This window comes from Giraffa tippelskirchi, chromosome 14 (assembly GCF_054371585.1).
Source record: "Giraffa tippelskirchi isolate mGirTip1 chromosome 14, T2T-mGirTip1v1.2.pri, whole genome shotgun sequence".
Taxonomy (NCBI): Eukaryota; Metazoa; Chordata; class Mammalia; order Artiodactyla; family Giraffidae; genus Giraffa; species Giraffa tippelskirchi.
In genome coordinates, this window is record NC_137288.1 from 33748879 (window position 1) to 33776435 (window position 27557).

The following is a 27557-nucleotide window of genomic DNA, read 5'->3' on the forward strand; positions in this document are numbered from 1 at the left end:
AAATTTGGCTTCTACTCGGTCTAAGTTGATGTTTATGTGTGTTTGGAAGTCTTACTATGTAAAATTAATCACAAACATATTATATAGTTAAACTACTTTAGAAAAAAGAGAGCATTAGCACATTAATTTAATGGAAATGAACAGTACTAATTGCTAGCATGTCCCAACTAATCATCAAAATACAACCAGCGGAGCTCCTCTTCAGAAATACCTTATTAGCATTGCTGTACAGACTTGAAAGTAATAAGAATTCCTGACTTCAAAAGATTTCTACACCAAACGCTCATTTTTCCAGAATTCACTTAATTTGATGCCCTCAAGTATCTGGAATGCTATCAAAACCCTCTAAAACCTTGGAACAGCCACAATGGAGGCCACACAGCCATTCCTCCAAGTCCAAACATGCTGCTCATCATCTCAGAGCTCTTAAAAATCCGCTGTACTTACTCTAAGACACATTCTAGCAGGAGTGGCCACTGAGCTTCCTGACCTGCTAAGAGGAGGTAAACGAGAGGCCAGTGATGGACCAGGAGAGGCAGGCCCACCGTGGCAGCCAGAGCAAGGACCATGAATGAGGGGTGGGGAACACACGGCATGGATGCCAGCACACACACCACTGCAAGGCTCAGACACTGGAGGCTTCTCAAAGGGCTGTGGCAGTGACCCTCCAATGACATTTCATCTCTGCCTGGTGCTCCTTCATGTTCTAAGGGGCGGTTTCATCACAAATAACTTACAGGCTCAAAACTCTGCCTATCTGTCTAGCACCGAGGGCAATCAATAAGAACTGATTCTCATTCTTATGGAGCATGAACCACTTGGTAAGATAAAGTGACTGGTCGCAAAACAGTAACCAGGGCAACACAGAGTCAGTCTCAGAAGCAGTGGTTCTGAGACCAGTAGGATGCTACAGGCATAGATTCCCCACATCAGAGGGTCTGGGTGGCCCTTGCTAAGGCTATTGCAGAAGGAATTCAGAACCTGGATGGGGATGAGCTGGCTGAGCCATTTAAGGCCCTTCCCAATCCCAAGATGTTCTGCTGCTTCTTTCAATGAGTGCCTTCCAGATGCCCAGCACCCACTGAGGGTCCCTGGGGTGCCGGGAGTCAGGAAGCTGTAGCCCTGCCTTTAAGGAGACAGTCATCCTGCTTTGGAGACAGGACTCAGAACACCTCCACACAACACGGCTGAGAGTGTTACCCATGCCAGGGGCCCTCAGAGCCAGGCTACTGAGGACAGAGAGCAACGCCCCAGAGCCAGGCCCTGACACTGGAGCAGAGGCAGCCGGACAGGCTCAGAGCTGATCTAGCCAGCCTTCTGGGCTTCCAGGGCCCCGAAGGGCAGTGTGACAGCCTTCAGGTTCCTGCTTATACAAGCAAGCCCACTTATTTTAGGGTTGGAGGAACTACACGGAGGGGAGGGTCTACGTTCAGCCCTTGGGCTACACATTACCTACTTTTATATATAGTCAACCCCTGAATAACATGGGTTTGTGCAGGTCCACTCATAGGAAGTTTTTTTTCTTTTTCAAAAGTAAATACTATGGTACTACATGATCCGCGGCTAGTTGAATCCATGCATGCGGAACCACTGCGAATATAGAAGAACTGCAGATATGGAGAGTTGACTTTAATTTATACACAGTTTTCCAACTCCTGAGAGGGTCTGGGTCTCTAACCTCTGCATAATTCAAGGGTCAACTATAATTACATTCAAGGAACAACTGGTACTCTATTTTAGCACTGTCCATCATAATAAATTTTGTTTTATGTTGTTTTAAACATGCAGCTAAATCACAGTATATAACAGGAATCTGAGACAACCCTTTCGCACGAGGACAGGAACACGCAGCCAGCGGTGAATTGTGCTTCTCATCAGTGTGAACCTTACTCTCCGCGGCAGCTGTTCCTCTCTGTTCCTGCACAGCATAAAGTGGAGGCCGTGAGGCTTCCGAACACCAGGGAGGGCCCACGAACAACCCAGGACTCAGTGTCACCTCCACACCAGGAGGTGGGGACTGAGGAGGAGGATGGTGTCCACAGGGCTTGGCTGGCTTGGTGTTGCTGTTGTTTAATTTTCCAGGTCAACCCACAAGGAGGGCATGGAGTCAGCCTGTACAGAACCTGGCTGTCTAGAGTTTAGATAAAATGTAACCACCAGATGTATGGAAAAGGAGTAAGAGTCAGTTCCTCAATAATTCTGCTCTTAAAAGCAAACTAGAGGGCTTCTCTGGTGGCTCAGCAGTAAAGAAACTGCCTGTGAATCCAAGAGACAAAGGTTCCATCCCTAATCCGGGAAGATCTCACATGCCTGGGGGCAAATAAGCCCATGTGCCACACTATTGAGCCTGCGCTCCTGAGCCAGGAACCACAATGACTTAAGCTTGAGCACCATAGAGCCCACGCTCTGCAATAAACAAAGCCACCGCAACAAGAAGCGGCTGCACCACAGCTAGAGAGTAGCCCCAGCTCGTTGCAACCAGAGGAAAGCCCGCACAGCAACCAAGACCCAGCACAGTCTGAAATAAACAAATAAACAAGCAAACTGGAACTCCCTTCACGTTTTATAGTACTTAGAGAAGACCAAGAACTTCACTTAGCAGGTCAAATACGTTGCTTATGAAGTAGAAATAAAAGTATTCCCCCAAGTCTCCAAATTCCTACTCTTCTAAAAATTCAGCAACCATAGAAAGAAAACAATTTCCAAACCTCAGGATTTAAATTATAAAAGGGGTTTAAAACACATGCTTCATTCTATCTGTTTCATTTTCCACTAAAAAAAAACGTAAGTATGTTATAGAAGTGGATGCTGGTTATTAAAACTGAATTAGAAATTGGAGGGTAACTGGATCCACAAAGCTTTGCCACACCGTTTACAAGCTAACCAGAACTAAGAATATACTGAATATTTTAATAAGAACAACAACAAAATTCAAGTGACTTAAGATACTTACCAAAAGTCTCTTAAATGCTTTACTCCAAAGACATATACTCAAGCTCAGAATTCCTAAGCAAAAAGCTCAGAATGGGCCCCAAAGCCTTTGCAACTGGTTATCAGATGTCTTGGAGTCCACATCTCTTCCCTTTCGTGCTATCATCATAACAATGAGGTTGATCTTATCAGAAATAAAGTATAGGCCAAAATACACTCCCTGAGTCCAAAATTCTGAGCCAAGGCTTTCAGGTGTCTGTGGGGAAGGGATGCAGACCCCAAAGTTGGCACACATGCCAGGACAGGAAGTCACCCGCATCAAACCAATGTGCTATGGCTTCAGGGCCTAATGGCCAACCCACGTATGTACCAATGCAATTTGCAGAAAGGGAACCAACTTGGTGATTAATGGAGTAGCCACTTGTGGGGCTGGGAACCCCTCAAGTTTTTACTATTTAGTGGCAGGAAATCTTGCAGAATGTCAAATACAGAAGACTATTCAAAAACAAAGACTCTGATACTGGGAAGGATGGAAGGCAAAAGGAAGAGGCAGCAGCAGAGGTCAAGATAGTTGGATGGTATCACCAACTCAATGGACATAAGTTTGAGCAAGCTCTGGGAGACAGTGGAAGACAGAGGAACCTGGCATGCTACAGTCCATGGGGTTGCAAAGAGGTGGACACAACTTAGCAACTGAACAACAAAAACAAAAATTCAAAAATAATTCAAATAAATGTCAAAATAGTAAATAATGCTGTAAAAGAACATGTTCTTCTACTGAGATAAAGTACTGGGGCTTACCTGGAGGTTTCTGTAAAGAATAATGACTAAAAGTGAACAAGACCGAAAAACATCCACTTTGCTAAATTTCCTTTGGGATACATTCCTCAGTGTAACTATGAAGAGTTGGCTGATAACAGGTAACATAAATCCATTGTTGTTATCTAAGCACTACCAAAATCCTGCACTAAAATACCACCTTAGGGAACAGTGCGATAGTACCTGCAAAATGAAGGGGGGAATCAACTAGAGCGGGTGCTTCCCATGAGTGCTATCCCCAGCTTCAGATACAAAACCTCCTGGTCCAGAAGACTCTGTGACTGGTCACACAGCTAATTTCTAGAGGAAGTCAAAGAAAACCAAGGCTAATCTGATTTCTACTATACTATAGGGAACCCTAGCTTTCCCTCTGGTGCAAAAACATAAGCCATGGGGAAATGTGACACATATTCTTCTCTGAGCAATAATCAAAGTTAAAGAACTTTCTTATGTAAATAACCAGCCCTGGAAACATGACAGTGGACAACTGCCAAGCTCAGGAATGGTGAAAGTGCTGTTGTTAGCCAGAGTGTGGCAGTCAGCTGGCATCTCCTTAGAGTGGATGGAGAAGGTCTGGCAGATGAGTACTGGCAGGTAGAGAGAGGCTGCAGGGATGGGGGTCAGCAGTGCCGGCAAAGGATGACCTGAGCTGGTAGGGCTGCTCCCAGGGGGGTCCTGGAAGCTTATGCTTTTTTCAGTCGTCCTGTCCACCTAACTCTCCTAGAACATCTCTGTCCGAGGAACAGCACATCGGCTACAGTGAAGCTTTTACATCATCCCAGATGTTCCTCCATATTAGAGCCACCCATTTCCCAGAAGCTGGAACACAGCTGCAAGTGTTTGGCCACATGCCCCAAAAGGGCAGAAGGGTCAGAGTCCCACCTCATTCCTGTTTCCTCCCATTTACGTTCAAAAGGGATCTTGACTATGTAAATTTGTAAGCTGCAGTACTGGTTTATCAATAAGCCTTTGGAGAGTTGTGGTTCCTGCCACAAATCAGCTCCCTGAAGCTAATCATCTCAGAGTGGCATGAAAAAAACTGCTGTTCCAGCCCTGTAGCTGGGGACCCATTCTGGATCTTGGGGTCCCCTCAGCCTGCTGGCTCCTTTAAGGTCTGACTCCAACCTCTGGTCTCCTGCTCTTCCCAAACAATGACTAGTAAAATTTCACTTTTTTCTTTTCCTTCCACTGAGATTATAGGGATATCCAAGAGATCAAATCAGTGAGAATTAGTTTTCTGGGTGTGTGCTTATGTGCTTAGTCACTCAGTCGTGTCCGACTCTTTCCAACCCCATGGACTGTAGCCTGCCAAGCTCCTCTGTCCATGAGGTTCTCCAAGCAAGAATACTGGAGTGGGTTGCTATTTCCTCCTGGGATGTCTGGGTATACAGAGCCAAATAACCAGTAGAAGAGCAATACTCATAAAGGGGAGAGTGGCTCTTTGTACCCATATATCTCTCTGACACAAATATTACTGGAGTGAGTGAGTGAAAGTCGCTCAGTCATGTCCGACTCTTTGTGACCCCATGGCTTATACAGTCTATGGAATTCTCCAGGCCAGAATACTGGAGTGCGTAACCTTTCCCTTTTCCAGGGAATCTTCCCAACCCAGGGATCAAACCCAGGTCTCCCGCATTGCAGGTGGATTCTTTACCAGCTGAGCCACAAGGAAAGTCCAAGAATACTGGAATGGGTAGCCTATCCCTTCTCCAGCGGATCTTCCTGACCCAGGAATCGAACTGGGGTCTCCTGCATTGCAGGTGTATTCTTTACCAACTGAGCTATCAGGGAAGCCCCAAATTGAACCTGCATTGAACCCATTAGAGAGCCGGGATTTCACAGCAAGCAAGTAGCGTGAAATCTAAAAAGGGACAGTTTCCTTCCACTGAGAAAAGGCAGGACACAGCAATGGCCCATCTAAGGTAGAGTGGAGGAGGAGGATGGGAGCCACCATACTGAGCAGTAAGTAAAACTCAGATCACAGTTTTAACAAATGGCCAAGTATAGACTATCATGAGAGTGTGGAAGCCCTGGGAACTACAGACACAAAGGGACTTAGCATCCATTCACAGCTAGTCTCCAAGGACCTCCATGGCACCATAGGAAGATCGGGGCATGGATAGAGACCTAAGAAAGTCTCCCACAATGCAGGTTGGGGGATGCACAGACAGATAACCAGAACAACAGCAAACACCCCACAGGAGGAAGGAAGCAGCCACAGACTACCTGGACAGGCAGGGAAACACATCCCAGGTCTTCTCCTCTATGACACAAAAGCCGTAAGCAGCAGGGAAGGGTAACAAATCTTATTGCCCCTGAAGCACAGGTAGTGTAGGTGAAGGGAAAAGAATAAGACTCTATGTTGCTGGGGCAGGCATGGGAACCCATCTTCAGGAGAGACCTTTTAGAGTCCTCTTACCACTGAGGGAGGGACAGGACCACTGAGACAGTCCCACCCCAAGACCCAGGCACACTGACCTTGTTGAAGACCAATGTGGGAAACAAAGGCAACAGAGAAAGCCTAGTCCCGGAAGCACCAAAGCCACATAAGGTTCCACTTGGGGAGGGACAGGAGCATGAAGACTGACCTCCCTCTGAGACTTAGATATGTAGAAAATGTTTAAAGCTCACAGTGAAAAAGGAACATTGAGAAAAACTCTCTAGCAAGCCAGTTCTCACCTCAAACACAATTACTTAAAAGAACTTGGAAATGGGTGGCAAAGGAATATGCTACAGCAACAGAAAAATCCAACCCCTGCTCCATTGAGAGAAAACTGAAAACCTCTCTACTCTAATAGCTTAGTATTAGAGACTTGCCCATTTATAGGCATAAACCCTACCTACCTTAGCCTATACTGTCCTATACATACCAAGCTTTCAACCAAAAATTATAATATGTATAAAAAAGCCCCAATTCCCTACCCCTGCTGACAAGAAACAAAGCCATCAATAGATATGACTCAATATTGGAACTATAAAATTCACAATGATTAATATGTTAAAGATTAATGGAAAAGGTAAACACCATGCATGAACAGATGATAAATTTCAACAAAAAGAAACTATAAGAATCAAATGGAAATGCTAGAAGTAAAAAGCATTTAAAGCCTAAAGCTTTCCTTTCCTGAGTGAATATGATCTTGAGGTTGGAACTCTGGCCTGAAATCAATGGGAAAAAAAATCAAAGCTCTGCATTTAGGTGTTAACAATCACAGAGATGCAGAATGGAAGAAACTGGCAAATGTGGATAAGTGAAAAACAAAACAAAACCTGGGATGTTTAGTGAATTATTAGTTTGACTGGAGCTAGCACCCAGGGCTGCCGCTGAATGCAGAGGTGGGATTTATGGAAGGGCGATGCTGTATTCTGGGATTTTACCATAGTAAGATCCTTTGTATTGGATGCACAGAGAAACTGCTAAACCGTACAATGAGGAACTACAAATTACATCCCCAAGGACTGTCTGTGGAAACCATCAAATTTAACTTGGACAGGATGACATAATCAGTTCATTTCAGTCACTCAGTCATGTCTGACTCCTTGTGACCCCATGGATTGCAGCACACCAGGCCTCCCTGTCTATCATCAACTCCCAGAGTTTACTCAAACTCATGTCCATTGAGTCGGTGATGCCAACCAACCATCTCATCCTTGGTCGTCCCCTTATCCTCCCTCCTTCAGTCTTTCCCAGCATCAGGGTCTTTTCCAATGTCAGGATGGCATAATATCTGTCTTTAAATACTTTAAATACTTTTCCATGGGGAAGTGTGTGTTGTCCCAGACAGCAGTGCAGGGTGTTTGGTTAACGACAGAGAGGCAGAGGTAGGTCCCCACAAGTAAGGCCTTCCCACAGTTCCAGTGTCCAGTAACGGCTGTTCGAGGGAAATGGCATTTGCTCTGCTGAAGTATCAGGAATGTGGCTGGTGAATGTCAGGAACATCTTGAACAAGACATTGCCATCTCTCCAAGGCTAGAATTCTATTTGATATTACATTACTCAAAAACCACTTCAATCAATCTCCAGATAATTATGCTGAGGGGAAAAAAGCTAACTCCAAAAGGTTACATGCTGTGGCCCCTACCATCCATATAACCTTGTTGAAATCACCAAAGTATAGAAATGAAGAACAGATTAATGGTTGCCAGAGATTTAGGTTGGGGTGGGAATAGGAGGGAAGTGATATTAGGGCTCCTGTTGGTGATGGATACATTCTGTCTCTTGACTGTACCAAAACCTCAACTGCCTGATTTGCAATGCCATAGTACAGTATTGCAGGATATTATCCTTGAAGAAAACTGGGTAAAGATTACACAGGATCTCTAGGTATTATTTCTAACAATTATATGTGAACATACAATTATCTCAAAACAATTACCCAAAAAAATTAAAAATGAAAAGGCACTTCAGATCTCACCCACCTGTGGGTCATCTGAGTGGATCACACTGGCAGTGACATGCCAATGACCATGACCAATGGGTTCACGAAACCTCCTCTACTTCACAACCAGCCAGCACTTCCCGGCACCATGGATACACCTGTTTAGCTCTCCTGGGGAACACTGCCTTCATCTTGCCCAGTATGTCAAAGCTTTCCAGCTACTGAAGCGCAACTGCCAAATTTTCTCTTCCTCCTGGGTGGCTTCCCTGTGGCTCAATGGTTAAGAATTCACCTGTAACACAGGAGACTCAGGTTCGATCCCTGGGTCAGGAAGATCCCCTGGAGGAGAAAATGGCAATCCACTCCAGTATTCCTACCAGGAAAATCCCATAGACAGAGAAGCCTGGCAGACTACAGTCCATGGGGTCACAAAGAGCAGGACACGACTGAGCGACTAAGCACCACCACCACTATCACTACCTCTGCTGGAGGCAATGCCATAGTCATAGCTGCCCAGGTTCAAAACTATGACCCTCGCTTTGAGTCTTCATGCTGTTTTTCTACATGCAGAAATCTAGTCCTAGGAAGCTATTGTGCAAAATGTCTCCATATTTTCATCAATTTCTGCTGCAATTCTTAGCCAGGTCTCACTACCTCAGGGCTTTGATAGCATGCTAGGCCCCTAGCTCCCTATCCTTCTCAATTTCTTCCCCCACCACCTCCATCCTACACATCCAATGTTACTTCTCATCGTCTTACTGTCCTAACAAGAAACTCTGAGCAGCATCCCCAGTGTGTGTGTGTGTGTGTGTGTGTGTGTGTGTGTGTGTGTGTGTGTGTGTGTGTGTGTGTGTGTGTGTGTGTGTGTGTGTGTGTGTGTGTGTGTGTGTGTGCGCGCGTGTGTGTATTTGTTGTGGGAGTGGGGAGCATGGCTCTCTAAGGTATGTAAGAACATATACGTGCATGTGACAAGGGCCTTGTGGCCAGAGCTCCCCTTGACTCAGGTTTAGCAGCTGTGCCAAGTGGGAGTCAGGACACAGGGCCATCCCCACATAGCCCAAAGTAAGTCTGGAGATCTATGACCAGCAATTTGGGGCACAGCTGGAAGAATGAGCTGCAATGGGGCCGACAGAAAAATGCAGCGACAGCAACACAGAAAGGGCAGGTTTCATGGCAATATCAGGAGGTCATGAAACCTACAAGGAGGTTAAGGGCTGCTGGGGCCTCCTCCATGGCCAGAAGGCAATCCATACAGATAAAGAAAAACAGACTCTCTGTATGATAATAACGAAAGGTTATATTGTGCAAGCCGAATCACCTTACCGCAGTTAATGAGACTTCCAGATATATGAAGAGGGAAAAAATCCATGTTGTGTGAAAAGTCATGAGGTTAGCATCTGCTTCTTACCTCTGACTGGGAAGTTTAAAGATGGATTTTTGTAAATAGAATGAAACATATTATTGAAAACACTTTTTCTTTCTTTTAAAACATAATTATTTGGCTGCAAATGGATCATTTCCTCCTCTGGTTATGAGACTCGAATATCTACAAATATTGCATAATGGCCTGCTGGCAGACACATCTTGTTGCCTTTCATGGGAGGAAAATGAAGAATTATGAGAACAGAATGGCAAGGCTTCTCTAACCCAGGGTTCCATCATCAACTCTGCGCCTATTTAAGGCACAAACAATAGGACCTCAGGGTTCCTGTTCTTCAGGTTCTGAGAAATCTTAGTCAAAAGAAAAACCTAGGACCCCTTGCTTTCCTTATTTCTTAATTTAACTTGAATCAGGAAAACCTCTGTGGCCATATGGCCCAAGCTGTATGTTAAAGAAGAGGAGAAGGGTTCCTTCTCAAAACTTAAGGGTTTCATGTTGGTTCACCTGTTCTTGGCAGAGATCTCATTCTCCAGGCATGGGGGTGAGGGGGAGTGTTGAGGCCACCATACAGTATTGTAAAGAAGAACTGATCTCATTAGAACTGCACTTGGTGGCTGCTGCCCCTGTTGACTTTCGGCCAGTAGCCTGCAACTGAGCACCCCTTGCAGGGTCAGCTGAGACCTTCCTCTGACATCACAGAGTGGACACAGGCTCTGAGCATCACCCACCATCCCCTAACAACACCAATAGCCCAAAGGCTTAGGCTGGGCCTTGGCTCTATTTTCTTCATAGTCCTGGTTGGGTGTTGAACACAGGAGCTGGAGACCATTGTAGGGAAAACGAAAAATGGAAGAAGGATCCAGCAGTGATCTATCAGTGCTGATGCCCCGAGTGCCTGGGCGAGGGAGGCAAATGCTCTGCCTCAGAGAGATGCCCAGGGTCCCAAACACCATGTGTGCTGCACAGGGAAAGGAGAGGGGAAACATAATTCCTACATCTCATTCCTGAGGGCTTTGAATTTCATGATTTCCCCATGTTATTTAGAAGTCCATAAAGATATCCTGCATATTCCTTTCCCAGTGTTTATTTTCCTTGCAGAATGATGCCTAAGAAAAATCGACAGGATGCTGCTGCAACACTGAAGGCTGTGAGCCTTCCTCCCATCTACTGAGCCGACAGAGCCACTTTTGTTAGGCCCATTTCCTTTTTCTCCTCTCCTTTTCTTCCTGGTCCTAGTCTCTCCTCTCATCCTTTTCTCCCTCTCTCCTCTTCTCCATGCCTTTCCCATCCTTTTTTCCCTTCCACTCCCCCTACCAGGGTCTTACCCTTCCTCTACTCCTTCCTGGTGATGAGCTAAAAGGTGGTCAATTTTCCTGTAACAAGTGTTGCTGCTAGGTTTTATTCCTGTTTCTAAATAGCGTTGGTTGTCAGTATTTTATTATGACCATAATAAAATCAGCTTTCATTGCAAAATCTCCCATCTCCCTAGCTTTTGGGGTCCTTGAGACCATGCAGGGAGCCCAGGGGAGGGAGAAGCTTCCAAATGAGCATGAAGGTTAAGGAGACTCAGCAAAAGGGAGGAAAAATCAGAAAACACTAAAGCAGGATATGAAACACATATCTTCCCTCAGCCTGCGAAATCAACCCAGTAGGCCCACCATGCCACTCAGCTTGTAAGGTCACCTAAAGCACTTTGTAAATAAAGGCATATCCATTTTCCAAAGAAAACAGAGCCAAGTGTTTAAAGAGAAGAAGAGGAGGAGGAGGAAGAAAAAAGAGAAGGAGAAGAAAAGATTTTCAGTCTTCTAAGAAAAATCATACCTGCTTCTATTATAAAATGGGAGAGGAGATTCTATTAAAAATAATACCGGAAAAAGGAAAACTGAGCAGAAGATGTGAGGGTCAACCAAGGACCTGGGACCCAGTGGGTATCACACACCAAGGTCTGTGACTCTGCCAAGAGCCCAGGGCTGGTGCCCACCAGCCTCGGCAGGCTGGCCACAGTGAGGGTGGCAGTGAACATAGGGATAGGGAAGCCTGGGATGACCACAGGTTCTGCAGGGACCCCCAGGAAGCTGTGCTGACTCTGCAACGTGTCTAAACCAGGTTGAAATTCCCCACCCAGGCCCCGGATGTCTTCCCCGCTGGACCTTGCTGCCTACTCTCATCACCGTGATGTCCACCATGGTGCCTCACCCACAGGCTGACCACACTCCAGCCTGGATTCACTGGATTCTGCTCAAGACGGGATCCCTTCTGACTTCCTCCAAGTCTGCCCTCCAGCCAGGTCCTTCACGGCCCCACCTGAGAATCTAGAGAGGGTGACGCCACAGGCTCACTCAGCTTCCAACACCCCTCGAGTGTCATGGCGGATCTTCGAGTGTCATGGCGGATCTTCCTCCTCGGGGCCGCGGCCCCAGGGACTGGGGACTCACAGCCAAGGCACAGCCAGACAGATACAGGCCAAGATCCGTGGGGGAAACTAGTGAGATCCTCATAACTAAGCACGAGTTCCTCAATTAGAAAATCGGGACGTTATTTACCTTACAGTAGCCTCGTGTGGATTAAACACAATAATGCCTGAAAAGCACTTACTATGTTGCCTGGGTGAATTGTGAGTAAATGTTTTATAATTGATGGCAGAGTTGAAAGGCAGTCTCAAATCCTTTCATCCATACATACAGGAATATGCATATACATATATACAACATACACACACTTAAGTAACTGACCATATTAAACATGAAATACAGCAGGTAAGGTGAATGGCAACCCACTCCAGTCTTCGTGCCTGGAAAATTCCATGAACAGAGGGGCCTAGCAGGCTACAGTCTATGGGGTCAAAAAGAGTGGGACCCAACTGAGCATGCACTCACTGGCTTTACCACCGGCAAGATTAATGCTCTACCCATTGCCTAATGTTTTAATTAAATGTTAAAAACCAAATATGCCAAAAGTATTTGATTAAAAATTAAGAGAAAGGGCTTCCCTGCTATTTCAGTGGTTAAGACACTTCCACTGCCAGGTGCACAGGTCCCATCCCTGGCTGGGGAACTAAGACCCCATATGCTGCACGGGCAGCCAAAAGCTTTAAAAAAAAAAAAAAAAGCTTAAAAGAAAATAACTAAAATGCGTTAAAATTAATAAGTTCTTTGCAATTTGGGTATTTTTTTTAATCTATAAAATCATAGTCCTTGTTTGTACTCTGACAGGGCTGGAACAGAGCTAAATAGGACTTGTTTTTGCAAAATCATCCCAGAGAGCATAACAGAAAAAGAGATTTATGACATACAAGCCAAATAAAATGTTCAACCATAATCTCTTACCTTTGACCCAATGAGAGTGTACAGCCACTGAATGGTTTCATTGTGGTTTATTACTCCATTCATCCCATCCACGTACAACATAATCTGGCCCAAAGCTAAAGAGGAGAAGAGAAAAAGAAGGAGGAGACGTTATGGTTTTATATGTAAATAACATCTCCAATGATCATAAGGTCAAGTGAAATTCTCACATTTTAAGTACACTGTATGTTAATGATCAAATCTGAAGATTTGATCCTCTGATTTGATTCCTGAGCTCTGAAATTAGCGAAATCTCATTGCAGAAAGTGTGGACCACTCCAGAAGAAACAAAGACTATTCCTGGTATCTGGGAGATGCAATTAAGGCACCAAATCCAGTGATTGTTACTTCTCTGTGCCTTGATGTATAAATGTGTTTTCTGTTTCTATATCTGTGTGAAGTCCCAGACGGGACACAGATATGGATGAGATGGTGTCTGGGTCGTGGCCTCCGGTTACGGAAAGAAGTTCTCAAAGCAACCTGACCAGTGCCCCAGCCTGTGGTCAGGCTGGTCCCAGATGCTATGGAACCATCCTAAGTTTATCTGAATCCTTAAATAGGAGATAAATATGTATTTAAGTATTATTTGTAATCCTTTCTAAAGATTTTTGGGTTTTAAAATGTCAGATATCATGAAAAAATTTGTCAATATCAAATAAATTTTTAGTTAAGGAAAATACAGTCACCACATATTGTCATTATCCATTAAAAATATTATTACACTTTTTAAACAAATGCTAAGTCAATTTTTTCAGTTCCCTTAGTTTCAAAATTTTGGTTTCTAGAAAATCAATAAACAAAGGTTATATACTCTAAATAAATAAGCTTCATTGAATCACATCTGACCTCCTAAATCTTATTTCAGTCATAATTAATTGGCATGGCATTGACACTTTTGGCAACCCTTTTTTCCTGGTAGTAGTAGAATATCTCATTTTAGAAAACTTAAAGAGGTGTGAAATGAAAATAATTCATAATCTCATAATTTAGAATTATTCTTAACACATTGATATTTTTTTCCTATATTCTTTCTTTTATGCTTTACACACACACAACCTTATATGCAGGTTGTAGGAAATAGTTCAGATGAAGCAGTGTTGACTGAAAACAGTAAATAAAACACAAAATGTGAGTATACACTAATTCTAAGCATACAAATATATGTGCTATGTCAGAAAATTTATTATTACTTTATCCAACAAATAGATAACAAAATCACATAATCATTCTGAGAAAAAGTATGTTCTTATATATGTAAAAACTCAAAATTTTAAGCAATTAACTGAACATATCCTTGACACAATAAACAATATATTTTTGGAAATACCAGATTCATATTGTATCTGGTGGTGAAACACTAGAGATACTCCTGTTAAAATCAGAAGTAATTTTAAAATGATGCCCATTAACCCTATGATTATTTAATACTGCTAGAGAGTTGCAGGCAAATTTAACAAGACATGAATAATAATAAAAGGTAGGATGGTTAGCAATTAATACATAAAACTGTCATTATTTGCAAGACATATTATAGACCAAACAAAAATTCATCTGCAAAATTTATAATGAAGAGATCACAATTACAACCACATTCTCATCTTGATGACAAAAAGTAAGTAATACACAAAGAAAATCAAACTTTGATATAAAAACATAATGCTAGATAAATGGACACATGACAGCAAATATGATAAAGGTTTAAATGATTTATTTTATAAGTTGATAAGAAAATACTAAATGCCAATATAAAAAAGCCAAAATCAAACCAGTCAATCCTAAAGGCAACCAACCCTGAAAATTCATTGGAAGGACTGATGCTAAAGTTGATGCTCCAATACTTTGGCCACCTGATGTGAAGAGCCAACTCATTGGAAAAGACCCTGATGCTGGGAAAAATTGAGGGCAAAAGGAGAAGGAGGTGACAGAGGATGAGATGGTTGGATGGCATCACCGACTCAATGGACATGGGTTTGAGAAAACTCTGGGACATGGTGAAGGACAGGGAAGCGGGGCATGCTGCAGTCCATGGGATTGCAAAGAGCTGGACATGACTGAGTGACTGAACAACACAAGAGAGAAGACAAACTGGTTTACAATAGTAAAGTTGTTCATTCTTACTATAATAAAAATGCAAAATAAAACAATAATGAGATAGCATTTTTACTTAAATTACCGAAGACATTTTTAAAAGAAATGATTAGGTATCAACTGCTGCAGAGGTTAAATAATTAACTTCAAACATTCCTGGCATCAGGGCAAACTGGTACAAGGCCTGTAATCTATTTAGTGCTGTAATTGTTTTGAAAATAATTTCGATAGTTACCATTTAGTGTCTACCATGTCCCAATGTTTGAGGGGGGTACTTTATATGTGTTATTAATATGAGAGCCAGGCTGTATAGGAGGTATTATTACCCCCACCTGACAGAGGAAAACCTGAGGCTTGAAAAGTGCTCCCAAGCTCCATCACTACCAAGCAGCTGAGTCCACCTCTAGCCAGGACAGGTGGCTCCTCTGTCTCTACTCAGAGCCTGAAAGTCCTCTCGAAGCTCTTCCTCAGCCAATGTGATTTCAGCAATCTATCCTAAGGAAATAACCCTAAGTTAAGGGAGGAAAGAGGATGAAGCAAAGATATGCACTGAAGTGTCATCTATAACACCAAAGCATCAACTAAAATCCACATATCCACATATATAAAATCCACTAGAATGCCACATACAGAGTAATTTACCAAAGCTATATCCTAAGTTATGAGCTGTTTCTGATAAACTAGTTAAAAGTAGAAAATGAGAAACATTATATAATTCAATAAAATACTAAGATCTTCAAGCATTGAAGGAAAGGAAACCCCATGATATATTAAGCATTATGACAGGATACATGTTCTTTGGATATATTTTCTTCTACTTTTTTGTTTTCCTTGTTTTTCATTACAAGTACCTATTACTTCTATAACTGGAAAGCAAACAGATACACAAAAAGGAACTAAATAAGACTGTATAATGCAAAGTATTAAGTGCTTTTCCTGGTTTTTGGAATTTTTTTACTAGCCTACCCCCTCAGCATACCCCTCCCTCCTTCAGAAAGATAAGTGCCCACATCATGGAAGAGTTCTGAGAATTCAGCACATTCTGCCCTATTTTTTCCCTTTTCTTTTTCTTTCCTCCTCTCCCTTCCAAAACAAACTGGCAAACCTCCAGGGAAGAGGAGTTTGCATCACTGTCCTTTTCCCATTCGAGTTCCACTGTTGAAGAAGCAAATTCAGATGCTAGGCTTCCCTGGTGGCTCAGACGGTAAAGAATCTGCCTGCAATGCAGGAGACCCGGGTTTGATCCCTCGGTCAGGAAGATTCCCTGGAAAAAGGATAGGCTATCCACTCCTGTATTCTTGCCTAGAGAATTCCACAGACAGAGGAGCCTGGTTGGGTCCAGTCCATGGGGCTGCAAAGAGTCAGACACGACTGAGCAACTAACACAGACTTTAGCATCTTCTAAATCAATGGCACAGGGGGAGACAATGGAGACTGTTTATAGTCTCTGGAAGGTGCATCCCTTGGGGGACCCTTCCCCCCTCCCAAGGCTGAAAATCCAGGAACTAAAGTCTCCCCACTAACTTCTCAGCGTGTCTAGTATTGCAGAAAGCCCAGCAAGCCAGAGCATCACTACGGAAAGGGAGTCAAAGTGAGAATTTCTGTAAGTTTTCTCTCCATGATCTGTTTCCCTTCAAGGTTCTATTAACTGCCCACTTTGGAGGAAGAAAGTCACCAGAAAGTCCACATCTAATGGAATTCAAGTTTCTGATCACGCTGGTTTGTCAGAATATTGTGAGACGCAAAAGCTTTCAAGCTAGATCTCCCCGCACAGCCGGTCCTAAAACCAATGAGCTCCTTCCTGCAAAACCCAATGCAGACACAAGATGGCGCTAAATAGATTAAAGTGTGTTAAAATTACACTAAGCTTCCAAAAGCAAAAAACGACCCGCCTGGATGAGGGCCTGTGAATAAAACTCATATGGGAGGGGGAAAAAAAAAGAAAGGAAAAGTAGATTGTCTGGGTCACAGGAGCCACAAAAACTACCGATTTCCATTTTGAAGAAGGATGAGGAGTATCAGAATGTCAGAACAGAGCGGTGGTGGTACGTAATGACAGCACAGGTCTGAAAAGAGAGACTAGGCCATTTGTTGTTTCGCTGCTCTTGGAATTTTCTCGAGGCATTTTTATTAACTTTCTGTGCTTCTGTTCCCTCATCTCAAAAGTGAGATCGTAAGACTGTAGTACCTATTCTGCAGAGGTGTTGTAGGGACTGAGAGAGAGTCTTTGTCAGAGTCAGGGCTCAATAAGTGTCAGTTATATCAAGGATGTCACTGAGGTCACACATCAATTTCTACTGGACAGAAGCACGCGATGAAACACTCTTAAGACACAAAGTGCAGAGAGCCCTCTGCCCAAACAAAGTCACAATTAGTTTATTTTCTAAAAAAAATTTCTTTAATATTTAGATATATGATCCATTTTGAGATAATTTTTGTAGAAATTGTGTGGATTAGATGGATGTTCTTTTTTCACACAGATATTCAATGGATCTAATACTATATTTTGACTATTCGATAGGATGCTGCTGCTGCTCAGTTGTCAGTCGTGTCTGACTCTTTGTGACCCCCATGGACTGTAGCCTGCCAGGCTCCTCTGTCCATGGGATTTTCCGGGCAAGAATCGTAGAGTGGGTTGCCATTCCCTTCTCCAAGGGAACTTCCTGACCCAGGGATCAAACTCAGGTCTCCTGCATCTCCTGTATTGACAGGCAGATTCTTTACCACTGAGTCACCTGGTAAGCCCGATGCATTATCAATGTTGCAAGTTGTCTCCACTGCTTTACGACCCATTTTGAACTCAAACAAGAAAATAGCTTGAATTTTCTTTTTGCCTAACATCATTTCCATAGTCTAAAGTAAATATAAAATAAACAGCAAGTAATAAGTCATTAGTAAAAAACCATAAAGTGAGAAGTGTGCATTAAAATGATGTATAACATAACCACATTTACTCAGAATATGTTCCAATATCAAACAGCAAACTTCAGTAACGCAAACCCTGCAATTACTTTTGTACCAACCTAATATTATGGGAAATGCATTAAATCTACAGATAAATTTTGGAAGAATGACATCTTTACTACATTCAATCTTGCATCCCATGATCCTATTATGTCATCATTTAGATCTTCTCTGTTTTCACTGGTATTTTGTAGTTTTTAGCTAAAGATTCTGTATATGGATTTTTGCTAAATTTGTATTTCATATTTTTTGGAGCTATTGGATATATTTTTTAAATTTCTGCATTCCTGACTATTATTAGTTCAGTTCAGCCGCTCAGTCATGACTGACTCTCTGCGACCTCATGGACTGAAGCATGCCAGGCCTCCCTGTCCGTCACCAACTCCCGGAGCTTACTCAAACTCATGTCCGTTGAGTCGGTGATGCCATCCAACCATCTCATCCTCTGTTGTCCCCTTCTCCTCCTGCCTTCAATCTTGCCCAGCATCAAGGTATTTTCCAATGAGTCAGTTCTTCGCATCAGGTGGCCAAAGTATTGGAGATTCAGCATTAGAATAAAAATAATTTTTCTTGTTTTGATTTTGTATTCTGTAACTTTGTTAAACTTATTAATTCTAGGGATTTGCAGGATTATGTTTTTGCAGACTACCTGAGGTTTTCTACATAGATAATAATGATGTCTGTGACCTAGAGCAATCTTATTTCTTCCTTCCCAGTCTATATCCCCTTCAACCCACTTCCCTTTATTCCTCCTTGCCTTATTGCATTGGTTAAGTATGAATATTCAATAGTGGTGGTTGGAGTGGACAACTGCCTTTTCTCAATATTAAAGAGAAAGAATGTAGTCTTTCACCATTAATTATGATGTTAACTATAGGTTTTTGTACAATGCCCTTTATCAAGGCAAAGAAGATCCTCCCAGTGTCTAGTTTGTTGAGAGTTTTTAATCATAAATCGATGCTGAATTCTGTCAAATGCTTTTTCTGTATCAGCTGATATTATCAAATGGTTTTTCTTCAGACTGATAATGCAGTAGGTTACACAGTGAATTTCAAATATTGAACTAGCCTTGCATTCCCTCTTGGCCATGGTGCATTATTCTTTTTACATATTGTTGAATTTGATTCATTGATATTTTGCTGAGGATTTTAGCATCTTTGTTCATGAAACAGTGGTCTGTAGTATCCTGTCTCTGTCCAGTTTTGCATCATGGTAATGTTGGTTTTATAAAATTAGCTGGGAAGCATTTCCTCTTCTTCTGTTTTCTGGAAGAGGTTATATAAAATTGGTTTTATTTTGTCTTCAAATGTTTGGCAGAATTAGCAGGAAACCATCTGAGCCTAGAGAATCCATTTTCAGACTTAATTACAAATCAAATTTCTTTAATAGTCACAGTCAATAACTGTTACAGTAATAAGGCTAGTCAGGTTATCTATTTCATCTTGGGTAAATTTTGGTATTCTGTGATTTTGAAGGATTTGGCTCATTTCATCTAAGTATCAATTTTATTTACTTACAGTTGTTCATAGTATCCTCTTATTAGTTATTTAATGTCTGTGGAGTTCGTCATGATAGCCCCTCTATCATTATGGATGTTGGCAATGAGTGTCTTCTTTTTCTTTGTCATTATTGCTTATTTGTGCTTATCGCTTTTCAAAGAATTAGCTTTCCCCAGCATGTGTGCATGCTAAGTCACTTTAGTCGTGTCTGACTCTGCAACCCTGTGTACTGTAGCCTGCCAGGTTCCTCTGTCCATGAGATTCTCCAGGCAAGAAGACTGGAGTGGGTTGCCATGCACTCCTCCAGGGGATCTTCCCAACCCAGGTATCGAACGTGTGTCTCTTACATCTCCTGCATCAGTAGGCAAGTCCTTTACAACAGTGCCATCTGGAAAGTCCAGCTTTTCAATAGTCCAGCTCTATTATTTGTTTTCAATTTTATTAGTTTTTATCCTTATATTTATCATTTCTTTTCTTCTACTTACTTGGGTTTATTTTTCCTTTTGTATTCTAGTTTCTTAAGGAAAATTTTTATATCATGGATTATTTTCTTCTTTTATAATAGAAATATGTAATGCTATAAATTTCCCTTCATGCACTGCTTCAACTGCATCCCACAAATTTTGATTTATATTTTTGTTTTCATTTAGTTCAAGTTATTTTCTAATTTCTATTTGAAAATTTCTCTTTAACATATGATTCTTTAGAAATTTGTTGCTTAATTTCCAAACATTTGGAGATATTCCTGTTATCCTTCTATAACTGATTTAGTTTGATTTCATTATGGTCAGAAAATAGATGCATTCAAGTCTTTTAAATTTGTTATTTTTATGATCCTGGACATGATCTATCTTGGTAAATGTTTTTATTTACTTCAGAAGAATATGTATTCCACTATAGTTGGGTAAAGACATTACTTTCCCAGCAAAGGTCCATCTAGTCAAGGCTATGGTTTTTCCAGTAGTCATGTATGGATGTGAGAGTTGGACAGTGAAGAAAGCTGAGTGCCGAAGAATTGATGCTTTTGAACTGTGGTGTTGGAGAAGACTCTTGAGAGTCCTTTGGACTGCAAGGAGATCCAACCAGTCCATCCTAAAGGAGATCAGTCCTGGGTGTTCATTGGAAGGACTGATGTTGAGGCTGAAGCTCCAATACTTTGGCCACCTCATGTGAAGAGTTGACTCATTGGAAAAGACCCTGATGCTGGGAAGGATTGGGGGCAGGAGGAGAAGGGGATGACAGAGGATGAGATGGTTGGATGGCATCACCGACTCGATGGACATGAGTTTGGGTAAACTCCTGGAGTTGGTGATGGACAGGGAGGCCTGGCGTGCTGTGAGTCATGGGGTCACAAAGAGTCAGACACCACTGAGCAACTGAACTGAACTGAACTGATAGTTGGGTAGAATACTCTAAAAATGTCTATTAGAACTAGTTGGTTGGTGGTGTTATTTAGTTCCACTATAGCTTTGCTGATTTCCAGTCTAACGGTTCTATTGATTACTAAAAGAGGAATACTGAAGTCTTCAACTACAACTGAGGATTTTCCATATTGTATTTCATTTCTCTCAGTTTTCGCTTCATGTATTTTGAAGCAAGGTTTTTCCATTTCTGGGTGAATCAATTCTTTTATCATTATAATGTCTTTCTTTATCTGTTACTATTTTCTTTACTCTGAGTCTACTTTCTCTAATGTTAATTTAGATTTTTTTCTTTATTAGTGTCTGTATGATATTTATTCCTGTATCCTTTTGCTTCTAAACTAATTAAAGCATTATAATTAAGGTGGATTTCTTATAGGCAGCATTTAGTTGGGTCTTATTTCTGTATCCATTCTGATAAACTTGGCCTCTTAATCACTGTGATTAGGCCAGTTACATTTAATATAATTAATGGTACATCTGAATTTAGCCCCATCATTTCCAATCTGCTAATTAGTCCATCTAGTGAGATTTTCATATTGATTAATTTATTTTTAATTTCTAAATTTTCCATTTAGAAAATGATTCTTCTTTATATTTTATATTTCTTTTCCGAGACTTTCTATCTTTCTATTCACTTCAATAGTGTTCATTCTTACTTTCTTTTTTTTTTTATATTAGCTTCTTTAAAGCAAATGACATTCACTACCAATGTCTTCTTGGTACTGGGGTCTACGGATTTGTCTTTTCCTATGCAAGCTGGAATTTTTCTACTTTATTGTATGTCAGATAATTTTGGCTTATATCCTGGATACCCTGAAAGCTATGACTGGATTTTGTTTAAATATTCCAGAAAAGGTTGACATTTTTGTTTAATCAGGCAATTAACCTTGTTCCCTTTAAGCCACAAGTTTTGACCTGACTTTTTTGAGCTGTGGTTCCAACACCAGTCCAGTTTTCAAAGTCTGTGTTGTGCCATTTGGATTGGCCCTGCATGCCAACCACCCAATGGCTAGTCTGGAAGCCACTGGGCAGCAGGCAGTGGTCTGCCTTGTTGTTCAGTTCTCAAAGTCTTTGGTATGCTGTTTAGGGTCAGATTCATGCATGTAGTTTGTGGTGAGCCCAGGGGCTCACGAAAAACTTTGTACGTGACTTTCCTCTTTTTCCATTATCTCCCTGATACTTTTAGGTTCCCTGGGGCTCCCTTTCTTAGTCTTTCAATCAGAGAGTGGGGCCAATATTTATCTTGCTCTGCCCCATACTTTTTGTGACTGTGCCCACATCTGGGGCCAAGCAGTGGGAAAACAGGGTAAAATACAAATGGAATTCACCACAACACTCTTGTGACTACAATTCCTCTCAATAAAAGCACAAGTTTATGCCTCAAAGTTTTAGGTGCCTGCAGGCTCCTGCTGTTCTCGAATTATTATCACAGCTGTTTTCACCATGGGATTATCTGTGGGCAGGAGTTCAAGATAACAGAGAAAAGACTAAGAAACATGAGGGACTTTTGCAGTTTTGAGTGTCTAGAGTCCCTTTTTATCCTACTTCAAGCCAGAAGTAGAAAGCTTCTTCTGGAACTCTCTCTGAATACATCAATGCCCACTTTGGGTTCAGGGCTGATCTGAGCCCAGATCAGGAAATACTAGAAGAAAAATGTTAAAAGCACTATCACGGCACTATCCTCAAGTTCTAATCTTCTTTCCCAATTTGTCCACTACCATTTACCCTTCAAGATCCTCGAACAGTTGCTTTGTGTATTTTCCCTGGTGGCTCAGAGGTAAAGGGTCCTCCTGCCAGTGCAGGAGATGCAGGTTCAATCCCTGGGTCAGGAAGATCCCCTGGTGGAGGAAATGGCAACCCACTCCCTCCAGTATTCTTGCCTGGGAAATCCTATGGACAGAGGAGACTGCAGGCTACAGTCCACGAGGTTCCAATGAGTCGGACACGACTTAGTCATTAAACAACAACAAAGTCACATTTAATAGTAGAGAGGTTCCTCTGTGCTTCGCCATTTCAGGCAGAACTCCTCCCAGCTCTGCTTTTAGAATACAACTCAACAGCAACACAGGGATGGCCTGGAGTAAAGTCCTATGTCAGGGTCCACTCAGAACTTTGCTTCAATAGTCTAACCATATGGTTTTCAATCCTTTTTCTCTTCTTCCTTTCTCTTCTTCTCCCTTCCTCCATTTTTATTTTCCTTCTTTCCTTATTATTTTCCTTTCTTTTTTAAAACTGGAAGCCTTTCGGTCAAAGGATCTTCTAAAAGGAACCCTAACACAGGCCATAGATAACTCCTGGATGTTTTGCCGGAAGCACTGGTGGGTTTTAACTGCTTCCCCCTTAACACTTGACACTCCCAGCCAGTCTACTGCAGTAGGTCCCAAAGGGGGACTGTTAAAAGCACCCAATCACCCAAGCTAGACAGTGGAACTCACTGCACACCTGCATTTTCAAACAGCACTAGTGGGTTATGAAATCAACTAAGTGAGTCCAGACCAGCAGTGGATTTTTTCAATAAACAAAATAGAATAGAAAACAGAGTGCCCTCCATTCAGGTAAAGGGCTGTTCCTATTTTGTTCTATTTTATATAAATATGAATTTTCTCCTATAGATCTCAGCCACAAAAGTTTGGAATCTATTATTCCAAACTCCTTCCCTTCTGTTATCTTCCTCCTCCAGTGATTCCTCTAATTCCCTCCATTTTCCCCTGAAACGGCCTCAAATTCACCTTTCCTTCCCTCCATCACTGCCTCAGGTCCAGTTTCCATTGTCTCTCTTGGATTACAGCAACTGAGGACCCAGCCGGCTCACCTACCTTGATTCTACTCTTTCTAATCCGTGAAAGATGCTGCCGTTGAATCTTCTAAAGCATTGAAGATAGCACCTGAAGCTGGAAGACCATCTGGCTCCCTCCACCCGGGGACAAGGCCCAAGGTGCCTTCCATTCCCAGCCTCTCGCCCACCTTTCAACTTCCTGTCCATGCCATCTGGGCTCCTTTATCTCTGAACCTTCTGCTCCCAAGAAGGGCTTCAATCCTAAGACTATCAAACTTGAATTAGTTATATGTGTCTTGCTTTTAAGAGAAGTTCTTAAATATAAAACATATATTAATTCCAAAAACCAGAGCTATTTTTTTTAAAAAGATATAAATTTTTAATTGTTTTTTAAAAAAGAACTTCTTATACATCAGAGACAGCAACCCCAAGAAAACGACCCCCCCATCAGTTATTTGCCTGCTTGTTTATGTCCTCTCCTTTGACCAAAGATGCCAGAAATGCCATGGTAGAAGTTGAAAGATAATTCCTTCCTGGCAGAGTCATCTGACTTTTTAAACAAAGAGCTCTTAAACACTGCTGCCCTGAGTAGTCTTTTAATGAGCCCCTCATCCATTCTTTCCTTCGATATTACAGTGAAATTATAGGTCACACGTACTCTGTAAATTGGCTCGGAGATTCCAGAGCTGCATGACCTTCTTAAGGGAATTATACAGTTTAGGCCAAAGGATTTTTTAACGTAATGTGGTTGGGTTTGTAAAAAAGCACTGAAATGACTGTAGGCATATCACACATTTGACTATAAACTAGCCCTTTTTTATGTCCTAGACAAAGCTTTTATTTGTAAATTAAGCATCCACTTGCATATTCGACTCTAGAGTTCCACCATGAAACAAAAGATTTCTCTGAGTATTTCAATGTACCTTTGTGCATCACCTCCCTACTATTTATTTTTTGCATCTTGGGGTAACTTCTAATTTTTATATAATTTCAAAATAACAAAAAAGTTGCAGAAATAGTGCAAGTAACTCTTATTTACATAGACATTTTATCCAGCTCCAGTAATTGTTTATGTTGTGTACATTTATCATTCTCTTTTCCTGAACTTTTAAAATTATATTTTTAAATAAAAAATGTTTATATTTAGGGTATATATCATGATGATGTGATACACATACACAATGAAATGATCATGAACTCAAGCTAATTCACATAAAACCTCCTCACGTAGTTACCATTTGTGTGCATGCTGAAAGAACACAACTCTACTCTCTCAGTAAATTTTGAGAATGCAACACAGTATTGTTAACCACAGTTATCATGCCTAGACTTTCGCTCCCTAGACCTCCTCAACTGTATTTTCCCATTCTTGATTTGATTTTTCATATGACAAAAGCAGTAGGAAGGAGAACCTATTCTACAGCCATTCCATTGGATCAGAGATTTTACCACTTGAAAATGTGATTGCAAACAATGCCTATTTATTTCAACTAAAAGTACAGAAAACAATAGACTGGACATATGAAAAATTAGAGAAAAATGACCTTACCCACAAAGGCAGCTTTCTGTTGCAAACCATTATGAGTGGTCACCAGAGTTGGTTTTCTTGTTTGGGGATTTTTTTTTTTTTTTTTTTTGGAAGAGGGTGATCTGTGACTTGCCCATTGGGAGTGAAGATGGATGTTGCTGTGTGGTTGGGTATATTCTCTACTCCCTGTCCCCCCAGAGGCCTCGGAAGCACAAGATCATGGACGATACTTTCTTAAACCAGAACACAGTGGTTCTGGCTCTCTGCCGTGAGAGTTCTTAAGGTTATCTTCAGAAAGGAAAAAACCATGCCCATCACTAAAACCTTATCTCCTGGGAAGAGCTAATTCATCTTAAAAAGGGATTTCAACTTATTTTAATCAGACCATTAAAATTTACTCTTAACTCTGAAATGGATTTGCCAATCCCCAATTTCCATTAAGCACCAAAATGCACAGTAAATATTGAAGGAGGTTGATAAGGTTGACATTCTTGGAACTAAGTGGAGACCTTGGCGTCTGCCTTGTTTCTTTCCTCTTCCACTGTCCTGTCCGCTCTAAATAACAAGCCCAGGCCCAGTTTTCTCCAAGGGCAACTGTCAAAGAAATAGTCTTTCAGCACTGATTACTGCATGAAAATTAAGGAGAATAAGCTGCCAATTCTAGACTGGAGACAAGAATTTAATCAGCACCAAGAGCTCCAACAAGGTGTCAAACTTTTGAGTCCCCTGCTGACATTTAGCAGTATTTGAAATGCAAATTTCCAAAAGCGTTCTTGGAAAAACTGACTAACCTCTCTCTACCCTTGAATGCCCATTTCCTAAGATAAATTTTAAAATACATCAGGCCTAAGGGCCTCTCTCAACACTTGTAAGCCTCAACTGTAACTCTCTGAGGAGAGAGGCTCCTCCATGCAGGGCCCTTAAAACAGGATTTTCTGTCTGTTCTTCCTGCTGGACCTTCCCACCAGGACATCATGTAGCAAAACTCTGCATCCTCGTCTCCCATCTAATGCCTCATACAGGATGTTGTTCTGTCCCATTCCTTTACCTGCCCATCAGCATCAAAGTTTAAATTCCAGATCCCCTTGATAAAGGTTTCAAAGTAAGCCTTCAAGCAAGGGAGTCTTATTACCGCTGGGCCTCCGTGGCCTCAATTACACCTCTGCTCAGTCCCTCTCGTTCCAAATTCTTCCATTTTTTGTTAAGGAGGAACCAAAGGAATGAAGACAGGTTTACTATATTAGCAGGTTCTGAGCTTCTAAACAATGTTGGCAGAATCCTAATTTCTCCATGAAAAGAAAAATAGCCACTTTAATTATCTGTTCTATAATGATCTCCAGGACTTACATCCAATGAAATACCAGTAGAAGCCCACGGCCTTCCCAAGACACCTCCGAGCCAGAGATGAGGTGAACCAGAAGTGAACTCCACAGGTTCAGCAGTGACTGGGCCGTGCTGCTCACCTCATGGACTCAATCTAACCCTGCTGTTCCCACCGTGCGTCGGTAGCAAAGGCTCCCTTGATGGACCCTGGGAGAAGCAGCTCCTCCCCTGCCCTGGGGAGGGGAGAGGCAGGAGGCATACACACGGGACATCCCCTCATGCATGGCTTTCCTGTGTGAGCCTCTGTGACAGAGGCAAGAGGCATGAAGATTGGAGAGAGCAATTAAGCCCAAGCGGGGTGGGACAGAGCTCATAAAACACCTGAATTCAGAGAAGGGCAGGGTTGGTGTGAGCCTGAGTAATTAGAGAAGGTTTCCTGCAGGAGGACAGCAGAGCCACATCATAAAGGAGGGGACATACTGAGCTTCAAGGAGACAGAAGAGATCCCTGGCAGGAGAAGAGAAAAGGTACCTCCATGCTTCTGCTCATTTCCACTTTCAAGGCAGCCCAGCATCAAGAACAACTCACCGGGCTTGGAGCCAGGGAGAAGTCGGCCTTCACGCTGCCTCCACCATTCCCTAGTTCTCAAAAAAGTACAAGCTACCCAGCCTCCTGGGCCTCAGTTTACATATCTGTAAATTGGAAGAACCATCCCATCTGGACTACATGTTGTCAGGATGAAATGGGATTATGTATTAGCATACACATGGTGATGGTCAGGGCAGTTCTTGTTGATGACATTATGCTAGTTAATCTCTTTGGGCTTTAAGTCCATCATCTGGGAGATACAGGATTCATCCTGAAGCCCTCCAAAGCCCTCCAGCTCCAAAATCCTGTATTTCCATAACATTCAAGTCCCTACGGGGATGTAATACGAAGTGTCTGGCACTAGGAGGCGCTCTTCTAATAGGTGTTTATATTAATATTTGCAGTTCAGGAATCCCAGATGAGACTCCACTGAAACGGTTTACTTTGGAGTACTACCTAAAACAATCGAAGTATTTTTCAGTATATTAATTCTGCATTTCTCTCTATTTACGA

General features: G+C 42.0%; 1 protein-coding gene across 38 annotated transcripts in view; it reads right to left on the minus strand.

The window, feature by feature from the left end:
* FHOD3 (formin homology 2 domain containing 3) overlaps positions 1-27557 on the minus strand; it is a 514139-nt gene that overhangs the window by 190348 nt on the left and 296234 nt on the right. For 36 of the 38 annotated variants that reach the window (XR_014074757.1, XR_014074756.1, XR_014074755.1 and 33 more), the window contains exon 6: positions 12837-12931. Coding sequence is in view for 26 of the 38 variants with exons in the window: in XM_081562360.1 (XP_081418486.1) it covers positions 12837-12931 (95 nt within the window). In the remaining 12 variants the exon portion in view is untranslated. Of the gene's footprint in view, positions 1-11706; positions 11887-12836; positions 12932-27557 lie in introns of those variants that run through there. The other 2 variants (XM_081562363.1, XM_081562362.1) reach the window with 1 other exon arrangement.